This window comes from Chiloscyllium punctatum, chromosome 18 (genome assembly GCF_047496795.1).
Source record: "Chiloscyllium punctatum isolate Juve2018m chromosome 18, sChiPun1.3, whole genome shotgun sequence".
NCBI classification, from domain to species: domain Eukaryota; kingdom Metazoa; phylum Chordata; class Chondrichthyes; order Orectolobiformes; family Hemiscylliidae; genus Chiloscyllium; species Chiloscyllium punctatum.
The window spans coordinates 98,656,018-98,676,977 of record NC_092756.1 but is presented as its reverse complement, the minus strand read 5'-3'; the positions used below and the strand labels follow the sequence as shown (position 1 = coordinate 98,676,977).

At 47.7% G+C, this 20,960-nt stretch overlaps 1 protein-coding gene across 1 annotated transcript in view; it reads left to right on the top strand.

Annotated features, from left to right (window-relative positions):
• Positions 1-20,960, top strand: part of cacng2a (calcium channel, voltage-dependent, gamma subunit 2a) — a 130,001-nt gene that overhangs the window by 86,310 nt on the left and 22,731 nt on the right. Inside the window, exons 2-3 of the mRNA XM_072588906.1 lie at positions 2,093-2,176; positions 7,459-7,599. Coding sequence (XP_072445007.1) covers positions 2,093-2,176; positions 7,459-7,599 — 225 coding nt within the window. The remainder of the gene's footprint in view (positions 1-2,092; positions 2,177-7,458; positions 7,600-20,960) is intronic.

Genomic DNA, 20,960 nt, shown 5'->3' with positions numbered 1-20,960 from the left:
GCATCCAAATGGCTAGCTTTCCCTCAACTCTGCATGATCTAATCTTGCTAACCAGTCTCCCATGAACCAATCCAATCTCAGTCCTGCCATCCCAGGAGGAAGAGAAAATGTTGATTTGAGGTTCTAATCAGGTCAGCAATGTTCTTATTGAATGGGGATTGGGCTGAATGGCCTCCTCCAAATCCTGATTTGTTTGTTTGTTTAAAATAAACAAATGCAGTATTTCCAGAAGGAATTTAGCCAATTACGTCCTAAGATTGTAAAAAAAAGGAATAGCAGAAGTTCCTTCAGCCACTGAGTCTTATCCTGCCATGACTGCCCTTGACATCAAGGCAGCATTTGATTGTGTGCAGTATCAAGGAATCCTGGCAAAACTACAAATGATGGGAATTAGGGAGAAAAGTCTCTGCATGTTGGACTCATATGCAGCACACTGGAAGATGGTTATGGTGGTTGGAAGTTTGCTCCAGGATATCTCTGTCGGAGTTCCTCAGGGGAATGTCCTCAGCCCACCCATCTTCAGCTGCTTCATCAATGACCTTCCTTCCAACATAAGATCAGAAGTAGGGATGTTCACCAATGATTGCAGAATGTTCAGCACCATTCACGACTCCTCAGATATTAAAGCAGTCCATGTCTAAACGCAGCAAGTTCTGGACAATATCCAGGGACTTGGGCTGACAAATAGCAAGTAACATTCACTCCACACAAATGCCAGGCAATGACTATCGCCAACAAGAGAGAATTCCACTGTCACCTCTTGACATTCAATGATGTTACCATCACTGAATTCCCCCAATATCAACATCTGGGCAGTTACCAACGTTCAGAAACTGAACTGGATTAGTCATATAAATACAGGGGCTGCAAAAGCAGGTCAGAAACTTGCACTCCTGCAGCAAGTAACCCACCTCCTGACTCCCCCAAAGCCCATCCACCATCTACAAGGCACAAGTCAGGAGTGTGAGGGAATACTCCCCACTTGCCTGGATGGGGGCAGCTCCAACAACACTCAAGAAGCTTCACACCATCCAGGACAAAGCAACCCCTGGTTGATTGGCACCACATCCACAAGCATCCACTCCATTCATCACCGATGCTTAGTAGCAGCAGTGTGTACTATCGCCAAGATACACTGCAGAAATTCACCATGGCACCTTAAACAGTGCAAAAATAAAGGATCATGGATGAACTTTAACCTCGACATTCCATATCCTTTAATTTTATGTCAATACCAAAAACTATTGCTTACTGTTTGGAATATTCTCGATGACCTAGCTCTGGGGTAAAGACTTCCAAAACTCTTTATGTGAAAAACACCATGTTTAAAGGCAGCTATGTATCTTATATTTAATTTAAAAAGTAAAATACAGCTCATTTTAAAGAGGCCACTTATTTCTCCTGGCATTGTATGTCATTGTGATTGGGTACACACTAACAATGTAAGGGGAATGGCCGGTTTTCCCAGTTCAGGGTTTGGTTTGGTTTGGCTGTTAGCCAGCAATCGGAGTTTGAGGTTGCTGGTCAGAGACAGCTCCATGCTGATCCTCTGTCTCTCTCTCTCTCTCTCTCTCTCTCTCTGCCATCTCTCCTGTATGAACCTGTGTTTAATTTTACCTTTTTTGCCAAGAGGTGTGCATAGAGACTGTTGCAGGAATTTGGAACAGCATCATTAACTTGGGATTGTCTGTTGGGTTTTCGGATGGGTTACGTTATTCTGTATTTTTTTTTGTGTTTCATTTGATAATCTTGTAAATAAATTCTGTTTTGTTGTAGACTAAGTGGTTTGACCAACTGCATCCCTCCTGGAACATCTGCTATGCACCTGTTTAAAACAACTAGCAAAGTTAGGGTCTAGGCTAGTTTCTTGTAATGTTTTGAGGGGATCTGGCCTGACCCAGAACAGTGTTGTATAACTGTGTCATTCTCAAAACTGAGGAGCCCAATGTGGATATAAAGATTCCCTTATCCAGAGGACAGAGACAATGACGCTTACCATTTTAACTAACTAGGGAACTCATTCACTGGTGTTTTCTCGCTCAGATAGGGAGAGGCAACTTACTTCTCTCTCTCTCTCTCTCTCCTGAAACAGGAAATTTTAAAGGTTTATGTAAACAAATTGACCACTTCCCAGAAGACACGGATTATGAAGCAGATGCCGCTGAATACTTCTTACGTAAGCTCCCTTCCTTTTTAATCCCAATCCATTCATCGTGACTTAAATATCGTTCATGGATTCAACCAAAAGGCAGGAGGAAGGGGGTGAGTTGCATGCTCATGGGACACTCTTGTTCACCCATCCTTAGCTGTTAAAACATGACATTTATGAACGTGTTGGGGGAATCTCAGACCCTTGTGTTCCAGATAACCGGGAGCTCAGACCAGTTCAGTGCCGGGCCTTGCCTGAGCTGATCTCACTTACAGTGATGGTCATGAGTTGGGCTCAGTACGCTGGATTATAGATGAACAGAGACTAGCCAGGGCTCCTGATGCCTGGCGCCCAGTGCAAACAGCAGGGGAATGCAGGACTGAGCCCTCCTTGTTGCTAGGCAATTGGTTGATATATGGGGTTTCCAGCCCCTTCTCCCAATGAGACCTGCAACACCTGACAGCAGAAGCTGGGAGGATGAATCATACAGGAAGGAAGGAGGCCATTCGGCCTACTGTATCTCTACTGGCTCTTTGACAGAGCTGTCAATCCTACTCCCTGTTGTCCTGCCATTTTCTTTGTCCTTTTCAAGTTTGTTTTCAACTATCTTTTGGAAAGTTCCTCCTGAGTCAGTTTCCAATGCTATTGCCGATGCAATGTGTTCCAGATCACATCAACTCGGTGAGTAAAACAACAACTCTTCATCTCACAGTGATCACCATCAATCTGTACCCTTTAGGATAGAATCCCTACACTGTGGAAGCAGACCATTCAGCCCATCAAGTCCACACCTCCAAGGAACATCCCACCAGACCCACCTTGCATTTCCCATGGCTAAATCAACTAGCCTAGACATCCCTGGACAATTTCCCACGGCCAATCCATCCTAACCTTCATATCCTTGGACTGTGGGAGGAAACCCACGCAGACACAGGAAGTATGTCCAAACGTCACACAGACCTGAGTCCAGAATCGTACCCAGGTCCCTGGTGCCATGAGACAGCAGTGCCAACCACTGAACCACCTTAGTTGCTGATAACCTTGCCAATGAAAACAGTTAACTCTCTGTCCAGTTTATCAAAACTCCCACTGTGTTGGATGGCTAGCCCTGATCATATTGAAAGGCAGAGCAGTCTTGTAGGGCTGAATGGCCTCCTCCTGCTCCTGGTTTCGATGTTTCAATGTTTTGTTATTAATTTGAACTTCCCCTTAACATTCTCGATTCTCTGGAGAACAATCAGAATGTCTCTTGTCTCAAGTGTTTGAACTTGATGCTAAAGTTAACAAAATTATTTTATTTCTATATGAGATGTGGACAATGTTGTCTGGATTAGCATTTATTCCCATCTCTACCTACCCCTGAGAATGTGAGGGTGAGCTGCCTTATTGAACTGCTGCAGACCATATCATTGATGGTTCAGTACAGCTACATGGCATTTAAATATAAATATATAATAATTATAAATGTGTTACTATAAGGCAGAATAGGCTGGCTGTTGTGGTGAAGAGGTAGTATCCCTACCTCTGAGTCAGGTGACTGGAGTTCAAGTGTCACCTGGGCCAGAGTTGGGTAATATAATCTCTGAACAGACTGATAAGAAACTATCATTAAGAGGGGAAGCAGTAGAATAATAACCCAGATCACCAAGCTGACTCTGGGGGTATGTGTTCAAATCCGAGCCTAACATTTGGGGAAATTTCAATTTATTAAAAGGCTGGTCTAATGGTGATCATGCAACCATTATCAATTGTTATAAAAGCTGACTTGGAAATATATCATCGTTCCTTCAGCGTCGCTGGGTCAAAATCCTGGAATACCCACATCACATGGGCTGCAGTGTTTCAAGAAGGCAGCTCACCCCCACTTCTCAAGGGGCAACTAGGGACAGGCAGTAAATGCTGGCCCAACCAGTGATGCTCACATTCCTTACAATGAATAAATAAGTAAAACCCCCATCTAGTTCACTCACACCCTTTAGGGAAGGCCATCTACCATCCTTACCCAGTCTGGTCTACATGTGACTCCAGACCCAGAGCAATATAGTTGATTCTTAACTGCCCTTTGGGCGATTAGGGATGGGTAATAAATGATGGTCTACTCATCCTGTAAACCAATAAAATAAAAAGCAGGTCAGAGGCTGGGAATCCTGCAGCGAATAACACACCTCCTGTCTCCCCACAGCCTGTCTCCCCATCTACAAGGCACAAGTCGGGAGTGTGAGGGAATACTCCCCACTTGCCCTGGATGGGGGCAGCTCTAAAAAAACTCAAAAAGCTTGACACCATCCAGGACAATGCAACCAACTTGATTGACACCACATCCACAAACATCCACTCCCCCGACCACTGACACTCAGTAGCAGCAGTGTGTAGCATCTACAAGATGCTCTGCATCTACAAGTTCCTCAGGCAGCGCCTTCCAAACCACGACCACTTCCACCTAGAAGGACCCCCATCATTATCCAGAAGGACAAGGGCAGCACATACCCAGGAACAGCATCCCCTGCAAGTTCCCCTCTGAGCTGTTCATCACCCTGACTTGGAAATATATCACCCTTCCTTCCATGTCACTGGGTCAAAGTCCTGGAGTTCTCTCCATATGGGCATTGCCAGTGTCCTGGCACCACATGGACTTCAGTGGATCAAGAAAGCAGCTCACCCCCACCTTTTCAAGGGGCAGTTAGGAATGGGCAATAAATGCTGGGCCCAGTCAGTTACACTCACAGTCATGAATGAGCAAATCTAAGGTCAACAATCAATGAGATTGCTCTGGGTCTGGAGTCTCATGAAGGCCAGACCAGGTAAGGAGTTCCATTCCTTCTTGTTTCTCTTATCGATGAGCAGACCTTCAAGGTCAGTGTGTGGTAGTGGTTTCTGAAACTGTAAGCTAATGCTTTGGCTCATCGATTAGTGTGACTGGGACGCCAGGCTGAGAGGGACTGTTGGTAAGAAAAGCAGAGTTCATTCCCTAAAGGACATGAGGCATGGACATTTCAGGAGAAAGTTACTTAGATATTCACTGAGCCAATGAGACCCCTCCATATTAATGCTTGATGCTTCCAACCCAATGAGTGTTTGCCTCATGGCAGCTTTTCCAAGGCTGGGACATATGGTCCAGTGTTCAAACCCTATTGCAGACTCTCCCCCAGACTGGAGACTGAGGCTCCATCAACTCAGAATCGTGCATTGACAGCCAAATGGTGCACTCACATCCAGTTAGTGTTGGTGACCATTCCCCATATCCTTACTGCTTTCCCGCACCTCCTCCCCAACCCCCTCACACTGGGGTTAAAGGTAGTCACAGCTCACGGGAAGGAATGCTCACATTATTGCTCATCAGAGATCTGTCCATTGCTTCAAATTCAGACTTGGGCTGCTCAGGGATGAAATCAGGAAGTAACTGCCTCACTCATTAAGGGTCATGAAAATTTGGACCTGTGCCCCCCAAAAAACTGCAGGTATTAGCAGGCAACTGGAGCTTCCAACAGTGAAACTGGTTGATATTTTTTGGGTAAAGGGATCAAGGAGTAGGGAGAAAAATGGGGTTGAAATAGAGATGATCTACTGGTGGGGGATATCATATTGGATTGGCTGAATGGCCTGCACCTGTTCCTGTGAACTGCTTATTGCAAATGATGCACAATGGGCTAATGGTGAAGGGATACGTAATCCAATGGAAGCTGTTCCAGTATTGAAAAGAGACATGTGCATCCAGCAAGGGGGACCACAAAACCTACACTCCATTGAATAATCGATGCAGTGATTGAGTTGCAAGCCAGTTACCACCACCAAGAGGTTTAGTTACATCAGAAACCACAAGGAATCCGTTGAAACAATTGCTGCTAATGAGTCTGGTTGTCCCTTGGCCAATCATTGCTGTCTATTTGTACTGGACTATTTTACAACAAAAGATTCACTCTGACCCAACATTTGGCACCCACCCCAGCCCACGTGACATCAATGAAAGCAAAACTCTCCAGTTTGTAATTCAGTTCATGCACCACCAACCTCAGGGACTTTGTCGAACAGCACAGCATTCAACTCCATTTACAAATGAGGTGACTTGAAAACCAGAGGAACAGCTGGAGGCCCTTCAGCCCCTCCAGTCTGTTCTGCCTTTAGATTGGGGAAACATCGATTTCGAAGCTCCTCGGATGCTGCCTGAGCTGCTGTGCTCTTCCAGCACCACTAATCCAGAATCTGGTTTCCAGCATCTGCAGTCATTGTTTTTACCTCCAATTTCCATATCCCTTCTCAAGCTTTACCCAACAAGAACTTATTGATGAAAGGCTTGGAGGTTTCATTTTGTCCCAACTGTGTGGACTGTGGGAGGAAACTGGAGCACCCGGAGGAAACTCCCACAGACCCGGGGAGAACATGCAAACTCCACACAGTCAGTCACCGAGGCCTTTAGGAAAGAGAATTCCAGGTTCCCACTTACCTATGGGTGCAAAATACTTTCCTGATTTCATTGCTGAGCTGTTTGGTTCTCATCACCAGAATCTCAACGTTCACATCATTTAGTCCTTTTTAAATCCACCATTTGATCAGATCTACTAATCTCCAGGTGATACAAGCCCAGGTAATGCAACATTGTCATCACAGTTTAACAGTGCTTTTCAAATGATTCCTTAACATTATCCCACAGAGATCCAGGATCAGCCTCAGGCTCCCCTCTCAGTTCCCCTCTTCCTGTGGGATTGAGGGGCAATGTTTGTTACACTCAATGTCACTGTTCTCTGAATTTTGTGAAGAAGCAGGAATGGGGTAAATCCCTTTGCGCTCCGTCAGCCACAGAGCCTGTACCTGCTGTAAATGACCCTGGATCATCATTCCAAATCCGCAACCAAGGTGGGGGGCTTCACATTCAGAGGGTTTCCTGAGAATTTGATATGGCTCATCCTGTAGATCTTGGATGGATTATTGATTAAATGTTGATGTTGAAGTGACAGTGCCCTTTGGCCCGGCTGGAGCCAATGATTTTCCTACAGGGTCAGTCTCACATGATGTAATCAAATTTGACTTGGCCTGAACCAATGAACCGAGAAGAAATGAACAGTGTATTGACTGGAATGAAGATGTCAGATAGAGCTGAAATATAGTACACACGGTTCCCTGAGAAATAACAAGAGTTTGTTTACAGGTGATCTGAAATGTTTGGGTTTGTGAATCAGCGCACCTGGGCTGCTAAAACAAAAATAAATTCTCTCAACATTTCTTTCATTCTCTTTTCTCTTTCTGTTTCTCCCTCTCACTCTCTCTTTCCCCCCGATTGTGATTCCACTCAATCCCTGCCTCTCACCTCCCAGGTGCTGTGCGAGCATCCAGTATCTTCCCCATCCTCAGCGTCATCCTGCTCTTTATGGGGGGCCTCTGCATCGCAGCAAGTGAGTTCTACAAAACTCGACACAACATCATTCTCAGTGCGGGCATTTTCTTCGTCTCTGCAGGTGAGAGAACTTTCATCATCTCCTGTCTCTCTGAGCCGCTCACCCTCTCCTCTATCCCCAAGTTTAAAAGAAGGCAGGACAGGGGGGCCTGGAGTGGGATGGAGAGGAAGGTCAGATTGTGGTTGTTATATTTCAGATGTTAGCTGTTGTTCAGAAACACTAATGTGTTGCGTTTGTGTATGTTTATGTGTGTGTATGTGTGTGCATGTGCATGTGTGCGTGTATGTTTATGTATGTTTGCGTGTATGTGTATGTGTGCATGTATGTTTGTGTGTATGTGTGTGTGTATGTGTGTGTATGTGTGCGTGTGTGTTTATGTGTATGTGTATGTGCGTGTGTGTGTATGTGTGCGTGTGTGTGTATGTATATGTGTGTGTATGTGTATGTGTGCGTGTGTGTTTATGTGTATGTGTATGTTTATGTGTGCGTGTGTGTATGTGTATGTGTGCGTGTGTATGTGTATGTGTGCGTGTGTATGTGTGTGTGTATGTTTATGTGTGCGTGTGTGTATGTGTATGTGTGTATGTTTACGTGTGTATGTTTACGTGTGCGTGTGTGTATGTGTATGTGTGCGTGTGTGTTTATGTGTGTGCATGTGTATGTGTGCGTGTGTTTATGTGTGTGTATGTGTGTGTATGTGTATGTGTGCGTGTTTATGTGTATGTGTGTGCGTATGTTTATGTGTGCGTGTGTGTATGTGTATGTGTGTATGTGTGTGTTTATGTGTGTGCATGTGTATGTGTGCGTGTGTTTATGTGTGTGTATGTGTATGTGTGTATGTGTGTTTATGTGTGTGTTTATGTGTGTGTATTTGCTGTATGTATGTGTATGGATGTGCAGATGCACTTTTGCATCTTTCTGCATGTGTCTATGTCTATTTGCAACAGAGCGTGTGTGCTTGTGCCTGCCTGCATGTATTAGTGTGTTTGTCTCTGTGTGTATTTGTCTGTTTCTGTTGGTGTGCATATCTGTATGAATATCTGTCTGTATAGGTGTCAGTGTATTTGTCTACATCTGTGCACATCTGTATGTGTCAGTGTGTTTTGTCTGTGTGTGTGCCTGTTTTGTCTGTGTGTGTATGTGTGTGTGTATGTGTGCCTGTGTGTGTGTGTGTGTCTGTATGTATGTGTGTCAGTGTGTGTGTGTGTGTGTATGTATGTGTGTCTGTGTGTGTATGTGTGTCTATATGTATTTGTGCCTGTGTGTGTGTGTGTCTGTATGTATGTGTGTCTGTGTGTGTGTGTGTGTGTCTATATGTATTTGTGCCTGTGTGTGTCTGTATGTATGTGTGTCAGTGTGTGTGTGTGTGTGTATGTATGTGTGTCTGTGTGTGTGTATGTGTGTCTATATGTATTTGTGCCTGTGTGTGTGTGTGTCTGTATGTATGTGTGTCTGTGTGTGCGTGTGTGTGTGTGTCTGTATGTGTGTGTGTGTATGAGTGAATATAATGGAAGAATTGATGTTCTCATTTCTGAGAATTCTGTTAAGAAATTTCCAGCTCCCTACTGACCCATCTATGATCAGATAGATGACAAGTTTAACACTTCAGACTACAGAGTGGGGGTGTTTATTTGTTGGATTCCTACCGCTAACCAAGAGGAACGAGACAGGAGAGTCACTGCAATGAGGGTGTAGTGATGGGATGTTGGAATATAGATGAAAGTCTACACAAACCATGTGATGATGTAACGTTCTGAATGTGAGACTATCGGTCCAGCAAAGTTTTAAATAAGTGACACTTTGAACAGACTGATGGCCTCTTCCAGTCATAGAATCGCTACACTGCAGAGATAAGCCACTTGGCCCATCCCGAACATTCCACCCAGACCCATCCCCTTACCCTATCACTGTAACTCTGCATTTCCCATGGCTAACACACCTAACCCACACATCCCTGAACACTATGGGCAATTTCCCATGGCCAATCCACCCTAACCCGCACATCTTTGCAGGGAGAATGTGCAAACTCCACACAGACAGTTGCCCGAGGCCAGAGGCTAACCACTGAGCTAGCTTGCTGCCTGGTTTGTGGGGAAGAATGTGATGGGAGGCAGTGAACAGGAAGGACTTGCTTGAAAATCATGTTTCTTCCTCTCAGGTGCAAACGTAAGTGGGAGCCCTCCCTCTCTTTATGATTCAATGCTGAATTATGAACAAAACCAATCACAATATTAACCAAGGTGTCAGTGGTGCTGAATGAGAAACAAGGAGACTGAGAGATACCAACAAAGGAATTTCCTGACACAGAACAAGTCTTGTGGAGCTTCTCTTTGTTGATCAGTCACAAGATTTGTGGGCACTTTTAACCACCTCCGTATATCTGAGTGGTTTCCTTGGCTGTTTCAGAGGGCAGTTAAAGGTCAACCAGATTGTTATGGGTCTGGAGTCACATGTAGGTCAAACCTGGTAAGGATGGCAGATGTCCTTCCCTGATGGACATGAGTAAACTGGATGGACTTTTACAAAAATCGATGGTAGCTTCACAATCGCCATCACTGTGATGAGTTTCATTATCTGGGTTTACTTAATTTAAATTTTTTCTGTGGTGGGATTCAATCTCCTGTTCAGGATTCGATGTTACAAGCTCAGAAACCGAACCACTACACTAGCAAACCTCATCCGTGGGTCAAACAGCAACCTGACTGAATGAAACTGACATTCATTATTTGGAGGATAATGTGGCTGATCTAATAAGTAAATTTGTGGACAATACAAAGATTGGTGGAGCTGTGGATAACGAGGAAGAGGATACAGCAGGATATCGATCAGTGGGAACACAGAACATAGAATAGTACAGCACAGTAGAAGCCCTTCAGCCCTCATTGTTGTGCCAGCCTAATTAGTAAAATTGTGGACAATTAAAAGATTGGTGGGTCTGGAGTCCTGCATCCTTCTTCTTTCCAATGAGAAAAGCCCTAGTTCCCTCAACGTCTCTTCATAAGACTTGTCCTCCAATCCAGGCCGCATCCTGGTAAATCTCCTCTGCACCCTCTCTAAAGCTTCCACATCTTTCTTATCGTGAGATGACCAGAACTGAACACAATATTCCAAGTGTGGTCTAACGAGGCCTCTGCAGAGCTGCAGCATAACCTTGCAGCTCTTAAACTCAATCCCCCAGCTAATGAAAGCCAACACACCATATGACTTCTTAACAGCTCTATCAACTTTGGTGGCAGCTTTGAGGGACCTATGGACATGGACCCCAAGATCCCTCTGTTCCTCCACATTGCCAAGAATCCTGCCTTTAACCCTGTAATCTGCATTCAAATTTGACCTTCCCAAATGAATCACTTCACACTTTTCCAGGTTGAACTCCACCTGCCACTTCTCAACCCAGCCCTGCCATCCTTCAGTGTCCCGTTACAACCTACAATAGCCCTGCATCCTATCCACCACTCCACCAACCTTCATGTCATCAGCAAACCTACTGGACGCATGGGCTGAAAAATGGCAGATGATGTTTCATCCGGATAAATGTGAGGTGATTCATTTTTGAAGGTCAAGTACAGGTGGAAATTATACAGTGAATGGCAGAACCTTAAGAAGTATTGATGTGCAGAGGACGCTGGGTGTGCAGTACCAGGAGATAAGGTAGTAAAAAAGCTGATTGCATACCTGCTTTTATTGGAAGAGGCATTAGCATTAAGTATAAGGATAGACAGGTTTTGCTGAAGCTTTATAGGACTTTCGCTAGGCCAGACTCGGGACATTGTGCAGAGTTCTGGTCACCACACGACCAGAAGGATGTGGATGCTTTGGAGAGGGTACAGAAAAGGTTTACCAGGACGTTGCCTGGTGCGGGGGATTTTAACGGTGAAGAAAGGTCGGGTAGACTGGGTTTGTTTTCACTGGAACTCAGGAGGCTGAGGGGGCAGCCTGATTGAAGTTTATAAGATAGTGAATGGCATGGATAGAGTGGGAGGTGTGAGGCTTTTTCCCAGGGTGGAGGGGTCACTTACTAAAGGACATAGATACAAGGTGTCAGGATGGGGCTGGAGGATGTTTAAAAGAGATGTGTGAGGATAGCTTTACACACAATGGGTGGTGAGCACCTGGTACGTGCTGCCAGAGGTGATGCTGGAAGCAGACACTATAGCAGCATTCACGGTTTCACCTGGACAGATACATGAATAGGAAGGGAATAGAGGGACATGGATCCTGTAAGTGAAGGCAGTTTTGGTATAGAAGGGCAAAATGAGGTAGTACAGGCTTGGAGGGCTGAAGGGCCTATTCCTGAGCTATACACTTCTTTATTCTTTGTTCTATCTAATCAATAATTCAGAACAACTTGAACAGTGGCTAATTGTGACAATACTTTACAAATGTGCACTCCTTGATGTTATTAGGTAAGCGAGGAGAGAGGGGCGTGTTGATATTGTGTATATTCACAGTGACATTTGAGAGAATGAAGGAGCGACAAAGACAGAATGCAACCTGAGATGACGTTTAAAGGCCCTGTTTATATTTTCACGTGTTCTGAGTGAACTGCTGACTGATAAACACTGGCAACAATAACCTACTTGTTTGGTTAATTGGCAATCACAGATACGAAACTGAATCATTTTGTAAAGGTTCATTCCCAGAATGCAGGTATCACGGGTGGAACCACAGTTAATTACCCCCTTTACTATTCACACCATCATGGTAAGGATAGGGCTGGTGAGCTGCAATATACAATGCTTGATAAAGGGACCCCCACCGTGCTCTCTGATGGAGAGACCCCCACTGTGCTCTCTGATGGAGAGACCCCCACTGTGCTCTCTGATGCAGAGACCCCCACTGTGCTCTCTGATGGAGAGACCCCCACTGTGCTCTCTGATGGAGAGACCCCCACTGTGCTCTCTGATGGAGAGACCCCCACTGTGCTCTCTGATGCAGAGACCCCCACTATGCTCTCTGATGGAGAGACCCGCACTGTGCTCTCTGATGCAGAGACCCCCACTGTGCTCTCTGATGGAGAGACCCCCACTGTGCTCTCTGATGGAGATCCCCCACCGTGCTCTCTGATGCAGAGACTCCCACCCTGCTATCTATTGGAGACCCCCACTGTGCTATCTATTGCAGAGACCCCCACTGTGCTCTCTGATGCAGAGACCCCCACTGTGCTCTCTGTTGGAGAGACCCCCACTGTGCTCTCTGATGCAGAGACCCCCACTGTGCTCTCTAATGCAGAGACCCCCACTGTGCTCTCTGATGGAGAGACCCCCACCGTGCTCTCTGTTGGAGAGACCCCCACCGTGCTCTCTGATGGAGGGACCCCCACCGTGCTCTCTGATGGAGATCCCCCACCGTGCTCTCTGATGGAGAGACCCCCACTGTGCTCTCTGATGGAGATCCCCCACCGTGCTCTCTGATGGAGGGACCCCCCACTGTGCTCTCTGTTGGAGAGACCCCCACCGTGCTCTCTGATGGAGATCCCCCACCGTGCTCTCTGATGGAGAGACCCCCACCGTGCTCTCTGATGGAGGGACCCCCACTGTGCTCTCTGATGGAGGGACCCCCACCTTGCTCTCTGATGGAGAGGCCCCCACCGTGCTCTCTGATGGAGAGACCCCCACCGTGCTGTCTGATGGAGAGACCCTCACCGTGCTGTCTGATGGAGAGACCCCCACCGTGCTCTCTGATGGAGGGACCCCCACTGTGCTCTCTGATGGAGGGACCCCCACCGTGCTCTCTGATGGAGAGACCCCCACCGTGCTGTCTGATGGAGAGACCCCCACCGTGCTGTCTGATGGAGAGACCCCCACCGTGCTCTCTGATGGAGGGACCCCCACTGTGCTCTCTGATGGAGGGACCCCCACCGTGCTCTCTGATGGAGAGACCCCCACCGTGCTGTCTGATGGAGAGAACCCCACTGTGCTGTCTGATGGAGAGACCCCCACCGTGCTCTCTGATGGAGAGACCCCCACCGTGCTCTCTGATGGAGAGACCCCCACTGTGCTCTCTGATGGAGAGACCCCCACTGTGCTCTCTGATGGAGGGACCCCCACTGTGCTCTCTGATGGAGAGACCCCCACTGTGCTCTCTGATGGAGGGACCCCCACTGTGCTCTCTGATGGAGGGACCCCCACCGTGCTCTCTGATGGAGACACCCCCACCGTGCTCTCTGATGGAGGGACCCCCACTGTGCTCTCTGATGGAGAGACCCCCACTATGCTCTCTGATGGAGGGACCCCCACTGTGCTCTCTGATGGAGGGACCCCCACTGTGCTCTCTGATGGAGGGACCCCCACCGTGCTCTCTGATGGAGGGACCCCCACTGTGCTCTCTGATGGAGAGACCCCCACTATGCTCTCTGATGGAGGGACCCCCACCGTGCTCTCTGATGGAGGGACCCCCACCGTGCTCTCTGATGGAGGGACCCCCACTGTGCTCTCTGATGGAGAGACCCCCACTGTGCTCTCTGATGGAGAGACCCCCACTGTGCTCTCTGATGGAGAGACCCCCACCGTGCTCTCTGATGGAGGGACCCCCACTATGCTCTCTGATGCAGAGACCCCCACTGTGCTCTCTGATGGAGAGACCCCCACCGTGCTCTCTGTTGGAGAGACCCCCACCGTGCTCTCTGATGGAGGGACCCCCACCGTGCTCTCTGATGGAGATCCCCCACCGTGCTCTCTGATGGAGAGAACCCCACTGTGCTCTCTGATGGAGATCCCCCACCGTGCTCTCTGATGGAGGGACCCCCCACTGTGCTCTCTGTTGGAGAGACCCCCACCGTGCTCTCTGATGGAGAGACCCCCACTGTGCTCTCTGATGGAGAGACCCCCACTGTGCTCTCTGATGGAGAGACCCCCACCGTGCTCTCTGATGGAGAGACCCCCACTGTGCTCTCTGATGGAGAGACCCCCACTGTGCTCTCTGATGGAGAGACCCCCACCGTGCTCTCTGATGCAGAGACCCCCACTGTGCTCTCTGATGGAGATCCCCCACCGTGCTCTCTGATGGAGAGACCCCCACTGTGCTCTCTGATGGAGAGGCCCCCACCGAGCTCTCTGATGGAGAAACCCCCACTGTGCTGTCTGATGGAGGGACCCCCACCGTGCTCTCTGATGGAGAGACCCCCACTGTGCTCTCTGATGGAGGGACCCCCACTGTGCTCTCTGATGGAGATCCCCCACTATGCTCTCTGATGGAGACACCCCCACCGTGCTCTCTGATGGAGAGACCCCCACCGTGCTCTCTGATGGAGAGACCCCCACCGTGCTCTCTGATGTAGGGACCCCCACCGTGCTCTCTGATGGAGGGACCCCCACTGTGTTCTCTGATGGAGAGGCCCCCACTGTGCTCTCTGATGGAGACACCCCCACCGTGCTCTCTGATGGAGAGACCCCCACCGTGCTCTCTGATGGAGGGACCCCCACTGTGCTCTCTGATGGAGGGACCCCCACTGTGCTCTCTGATGGAGGGACCCCCACTGTGTTCTCTGATGGAGAGACCCCCACCGTGCTCTCTGATGGAGGCACCCCCACTGTGCTCTCTGATGGAGGGACCCCCACCGTGCTCTCTGATGGAGGGACCCCCACTGTGCTCTCTGATGGAGAGACCCCCACTGTGCTCTCTGATGGAGAGACCCCCACTGTGCTCTCTGATGGAGATCCCCCACCGTGCTCTCTGATGCAGAGACCCCCACTGTGCTCTCTGATGGAGGGACCCCCACTGTGCTCTCTGATGGAGAGACCCCACTGTGCTCTCTGTTGGAGAGACCCCCACCGTTCTCTCTGATGGAGAGACCCCCACTGTGCTCTCTGTTGGAGAGACCCCCACCGTTCTCTCTGATGGAGAGACCCCACTGTGCTCTCTGTTGGAGAGACCCCCACCGTTCTCTCTGATGGAGAGACCCCCACTGTGCTCTCTGATGGAGATCCCCCACCGTGCTCTCTGATGGAGAGACCCCCACTGTGCTCTCTGATGGAGATCCCCCACCGTGCTCTCTGATGGAGGGACCCCCACCGTGCTCTCTGATGGAGAGACCCCCACTGTGCTCTCTGTTGGAGAGACCCCCACCGTGCTCTCTGATGGAGAGACCCCCACTGTGCTCTCTGATGGAGAGACCCCCACTGTGCTCTCTGATGGAGGGACCCCCACCGTGCTCTCTGATGGAGAGACCCCCACTGTGCTGTCTGATGGACAGACCCCCACTGTGCTCTCTGATGGAGGGACCCCCACTGTGTTCTCTGATGGAGAGACCCCCACTGTGCTCTCTGATAGAGAGACCCCCACTGTGCTCTCTGATGGAGAGACCCCACTGTGCTCTCTGATGGAGAGACCCCACTGTGCTCTCTGATGGAGAGACCCCCACCGTGCTCTCTGATGCAGAGACCCCCACCGTGCTCTCTGATGGAGAGACCCCCACTGTGCTCTCTGATGGAGAGACCCCCACCGTGCTCTCTGATGCAGAGACCCCCACTGTGCTCTCTGATGGAGAGACCCCCACTGTGCTCTCTGATGGAGAGACCCCCACCGTGCTCTCTGATGGAGAGACCCCCACCGTGCTCTCTGATGCAGAGACCCCCACTGTGCTCTCTGATGGAGAGACCCCCACCGTGCTCTCTGATGGAGAGACCCCCACCGTGCTCTCTGATGCAGAGACCCCCACTGTGCTCTCTGATGGAGAGACCCCCACCGTGCTCTCTGATGGAGAGACCCCCACTGTGCTCTCTGATGGAGAGACCCCCACCGTGCTCTCTGACGGAGCGACCCCCCCTCTGTGCTGTCTGATGGAGAGACCCCCACTGTGCTGTGAGGTTGTGAGTTTCATGATGTTGGTGTACAGTCAATAATGGCTGACTGGGATATGGCCCACTCCCTCAGCAATAATGGTGTTCCCATATGTCTGCTACTCTTGCTCTTCCAGGGGGCAAAGGTCACAGGTTTGAGCCCATTGAATAAATGTGGCACTGCAGCTGGCTTCAGTAACGCTTTAATGAAAAGTGAACCGTTCTCTGTGGGAGATACTAATGATAGTTGTTGACAGGATGGAGGAGTTAAAAAGTTGGAAAACAACAAAATGGAGCCAGTCCTGTTCCAAACTGTGAACTAAACAAATGATAATGTTTTTGATCCCAGGCAGCTGGTAAAAAGAGAACATTTCAAGCTTTAAGCTCCTGAGAAAATGAACGCACTGTTTGACAGAGCAAAAGCTGTTTAGATACATCTTCAGATCTGTCAACTGAACCTAACTGAAGCAAGCTCTAAATTATACATCTTTGCAATATTCTGTCTGGGAGGAGTTGTCTCTCTTTGACAGTGTATTTTGTTCCTAATTGATATCAATTCATTGGCTCCTGGGGTCTCTGCTGAAAACTGTAACAGTGCCAACAGTTACATCTTTAGGAAGTGAATTGTTGGTTTCCCATTTCCTCAGCACACACCATGCATTGGAGTTTTCAGTGTCACACCATTTAGATTTTCAATAAAAAACCATTGTCAACAAACGCCATGTAACGTTTCCAGTTTGGGCCATTTCTCTTTAATGAACGTGGAAGCTCAGATTTAGAATCAAGATGAAACTGGAACTTTTAAATGCTAGAAACCTGAAATAAAAACAGAAGATATTGGGAATGTAGAGCAGGTATTGTATTAGCTGGAGACACTTTATCACAGTGATAAATAGACACAGTGGAAGCTTGAAAAGGACTTTTCTGAAACCTTTTTATTTATTTGTGGGATGTCAGCATCTCTGGCTAGGCCAACACTTACTGCCCCACCCCTAGTTGCCCCTTCAGAAGGTGGGGGTGAGTTGTGTTTTTGAAATGCTGCAGTCCATGTGCTGTAGGTAGACCCACAATGTCCTTGGGGGGGGATCTCCAGGATTGTGACCTGGTGACACTGAAGGGACGGCCATATATTTCCAAGTCAGGATGGTGAATGCTTTGGAGGGAATCTCGCCGGGAGGTGGTGTTCCTATGTATCTGCAGCCCTTGACCCTCTAGATGGACGTGGTTGTGGGTTTGGAAGGTGCTGTCTGAAGATCTTTGGTGAGTTTCTGCAGAGCATTTTGTAGACGGTACACACTGCTGCTATTGAGCATCGCTGGTGGAGGGAGGGGACACTTGTGGATGTGATGCACTTTCTGCTTTCATTAGAAATTACCATCAGATGATTTTGTACAAAGCATTTTGTACTTTGTATAATCTGCAGTCCTCCATGTTCCATTTCTAGAGGCATAGAATTGAAGAGCAGTGAACCTATGGTTTGATCACACAGCGAGCACTGGGAGCAGTTCTACTGCTGTGTTGTTAAAATTACATGAGCACTGGCAATTAAGAATGGTATCAGAATGGAAAGGTTATAGCCTTCAGGAAATATTGAAGAGGCTGGAGCCTTTTTCTGTAAAATCCAGAAGGCTGAGGAGTGATCTGACAGAGGCCTTTACAATTACGAGAGATTACGAGAGTGTGGTGTAGATAAGATGTTTCTGCTTGGGTACAGGGACCCAAACCTTGAGGATATGGGATACCCGAGATAAGCGTGGGATAGTTATTATCTGATACTTACTAATTCCCCAACTGGGACTTCAAGTACAACGCCTTCCCCCAGAGATTGGTGAGAATGTGGAGGTCACTCCCAGAGGGAGTGGTTGAGCTGAACGGACGGGTAAGCTAGTGTAAAGGAGGAGAGAGTAGGAGGATCTGCAGATACACTAAGATGAAGAGGAGTGAGAGGATGCCTTTGTATGACAGTAAGCATTGAAGAGTTGGGCTGAATGGCCTGTTTCTGAGCTGCTTATTCGATGGAAGCTGTAAGAATAACTGGGAGGGTGGTTTATGACCCATTGGAGGAGGTCAGGTAGATAATGCATATTACAGCAGGTACCAAATCTGAGTCACAGTTGAGTGGTCGGAACAAATTCTCTGTGAATTCACAGGGTCCCTGGGAGTAGTTTTATAGATGAAAACCTTGCCCCCCACCCCCGGTCCCATTTATCTCTCAGCTCCCCCACCCCCACATATTCCTGATGAAGGATTTATGCCCGAAACGTTGACTCTCCTGCTCCTTGGATGCTGCCTGACCTGCTGTGCTTTTCCAGTGCCACATCTTTTGACTCTGATCTCCAGCACCTGCAGTCCTCACTTTCTCCTAGTCATGATGACCTTACTGCGAAACCTCTTCCAAGGATACCCACCTTGAAGAAATTCTCCTCCTCCCTCCACAGGGATCTCAGCGAGTCTCTCTCTCTCACTGCAAACCTCTGACAGCATCTACACTCCTCCAACTCTGGCCTGTTCTGTACCCCAGATTCCCACTGTTGTACCACTGTAGCCCTACCTTCAGCGGCCTTAGTCCTAAGCTCTGAAGAGTTCCCTCCCTCTCTCTCTTGAATCATTATAGACCCTCTCCAGGACGATTCTCACCACCTGTCTAATATCCTCTGACATGTCACTTAATCAAATTTTGTTTCTTTACACTCCTGTGAAGCCCTTCAGGAATTGTCACTGTGGGTAAAGGTACTATATAAATGCACTTGATTTACTGCATTGAAAGAATTACCTGAAACAGTGTGTGTTTAATGATTGTACATGCTGTCTACTCCAACCTACCCAATTAGTTATAGTGCCCTTTCAATACTCTTCAATTTATTGATCATTGCCAATCAAACTGAGAGGACCAGGAAGACCCTTCCTGTGAGGTGCTGGAACCTTTCCCGATACTGAATAACAAGAAGAGAGGGGAAGTCTGAAAAGCAATAACCAGGTTATAGCCTTTAGGGAAGGGAAATTTCTGGTGTGGCTGACATGTGACTCCAAACCAAAAGCAATGTGGCCAAGCAAGCCACTCCATTCAAGGGCAGTTAGTTTTGGACCCCTAATGCTGGTCTTGCCAGCAATGCCCACATCAGGTGAAACACTAGAATCGTGCCAATCAGATTGAGAGCGCGAGTGAAGAATCTCACTACTGGAATTCTAAGGTGAATGAGTGATGCTGCATTTGTGTGGAGCCTCTCTTGGATCCCATCTCAAGTTTGTTCTTCTTTTCACCCTTCCCTCTTTCCCAGGGTTGAGCCAGGGACTTCTTCTAGATTGGACCATTCTTTGGGATAAAATACTATCCTACACTGACCATGAGATACTCCCACTCTCTCCATCGGCGACTGGAAGAACTTGTTTGCCAATGTTCCCAATGTATTTTCCAAAACCATCATGTCCAGTTGAATGACTGCTACCTGGGGTTTCTGGTTCAGGCACTGGGGATGCCATCCCTGTGCACTAAGACATCCTGAACACAGGAATTTTGGGGAGGAGGGAGATTCCTGCCCTGTCACCAGTGGGTTGACAAGAAATCCATCTCCACCAATCAGAGTGGAGGGCACCACAGCCTTTCAACCAATCAGATTGTAGCACCAGTAGCAAAGGATGGCAAAGAGTGGGGTTCCCTCGAGAGTAAGTCCAGAATGATGTCAGTGTAGGGCAAGGATCTCATAGGGGGTGGAGGGGTTGGGGGTCTTGATGAAAAGGCCAAATTGGAGATGGAACCTCCCCAGGTTGTTAGAGGACCTCTGAGTATGATTAGTGAGGAATGCATGGAGGATAGAATGCTTTCTCGGAAACTTTATTGTTCTGACAGAGCTTACATCTCTGCTTCAAATAATCAATCCCTCCTGGCATCTCTTAGTTTCCCAAGCCTCATTCTCTAAGAGGCCTATGTTCACTTTGGTTTCTCTCTTTCTTTTTCATATACTTAAAGAAGCTCTTACAGTCAATTTTTATATTACTTGGTAATTTACCCACATACTTATTTTCTCACTTTTTATTATTCTTGGATTATCTTTTGGTGGCTTTTAAAACTTGCACAAGCCTCCAGCTTACCACTAACCTTTGCCACAGTTTTTGAAATTCAATTTGATACTATCCTCAGCTTCCTTGGTTAATCACAAACAGTTTATCTCCTTCCTAGAATCATGCTTCCTTGTTAGGATCTATCTTTGCTGTGAGCCATGAACTATTTCCGCCATTGTTCCTCAGCTATCTATTTTGCCATTCTCCTTACGCAGTCCACTCAACCAACTCTAGCCTCATTTCCTTGTAACTACCTTTCCATAAACTTCACACAATTGTTTCTAACCCAAGTTTCCTACTGTCAGACTGAATGTTAAAATCCACCATGTTATAGACATTGCTTCTGAGGGGATCTTTTAGATTGAGATAATTCATTAAACCCACTTCATTGTATATTACTAGGTTCAAACTAATCTGATCGCTGATTGGATCCATAACATATCGTTCTAGGAAACTGTCTGGATTGCACTCTATAAATTCAACCTTGTGGCTACCTCTGCTAATTTGATTACCACAGCCTCCATGACGATTATGGTCACCACCCATGATTAATGTGCCGCTTTTTTACATGCCTTCATCTTT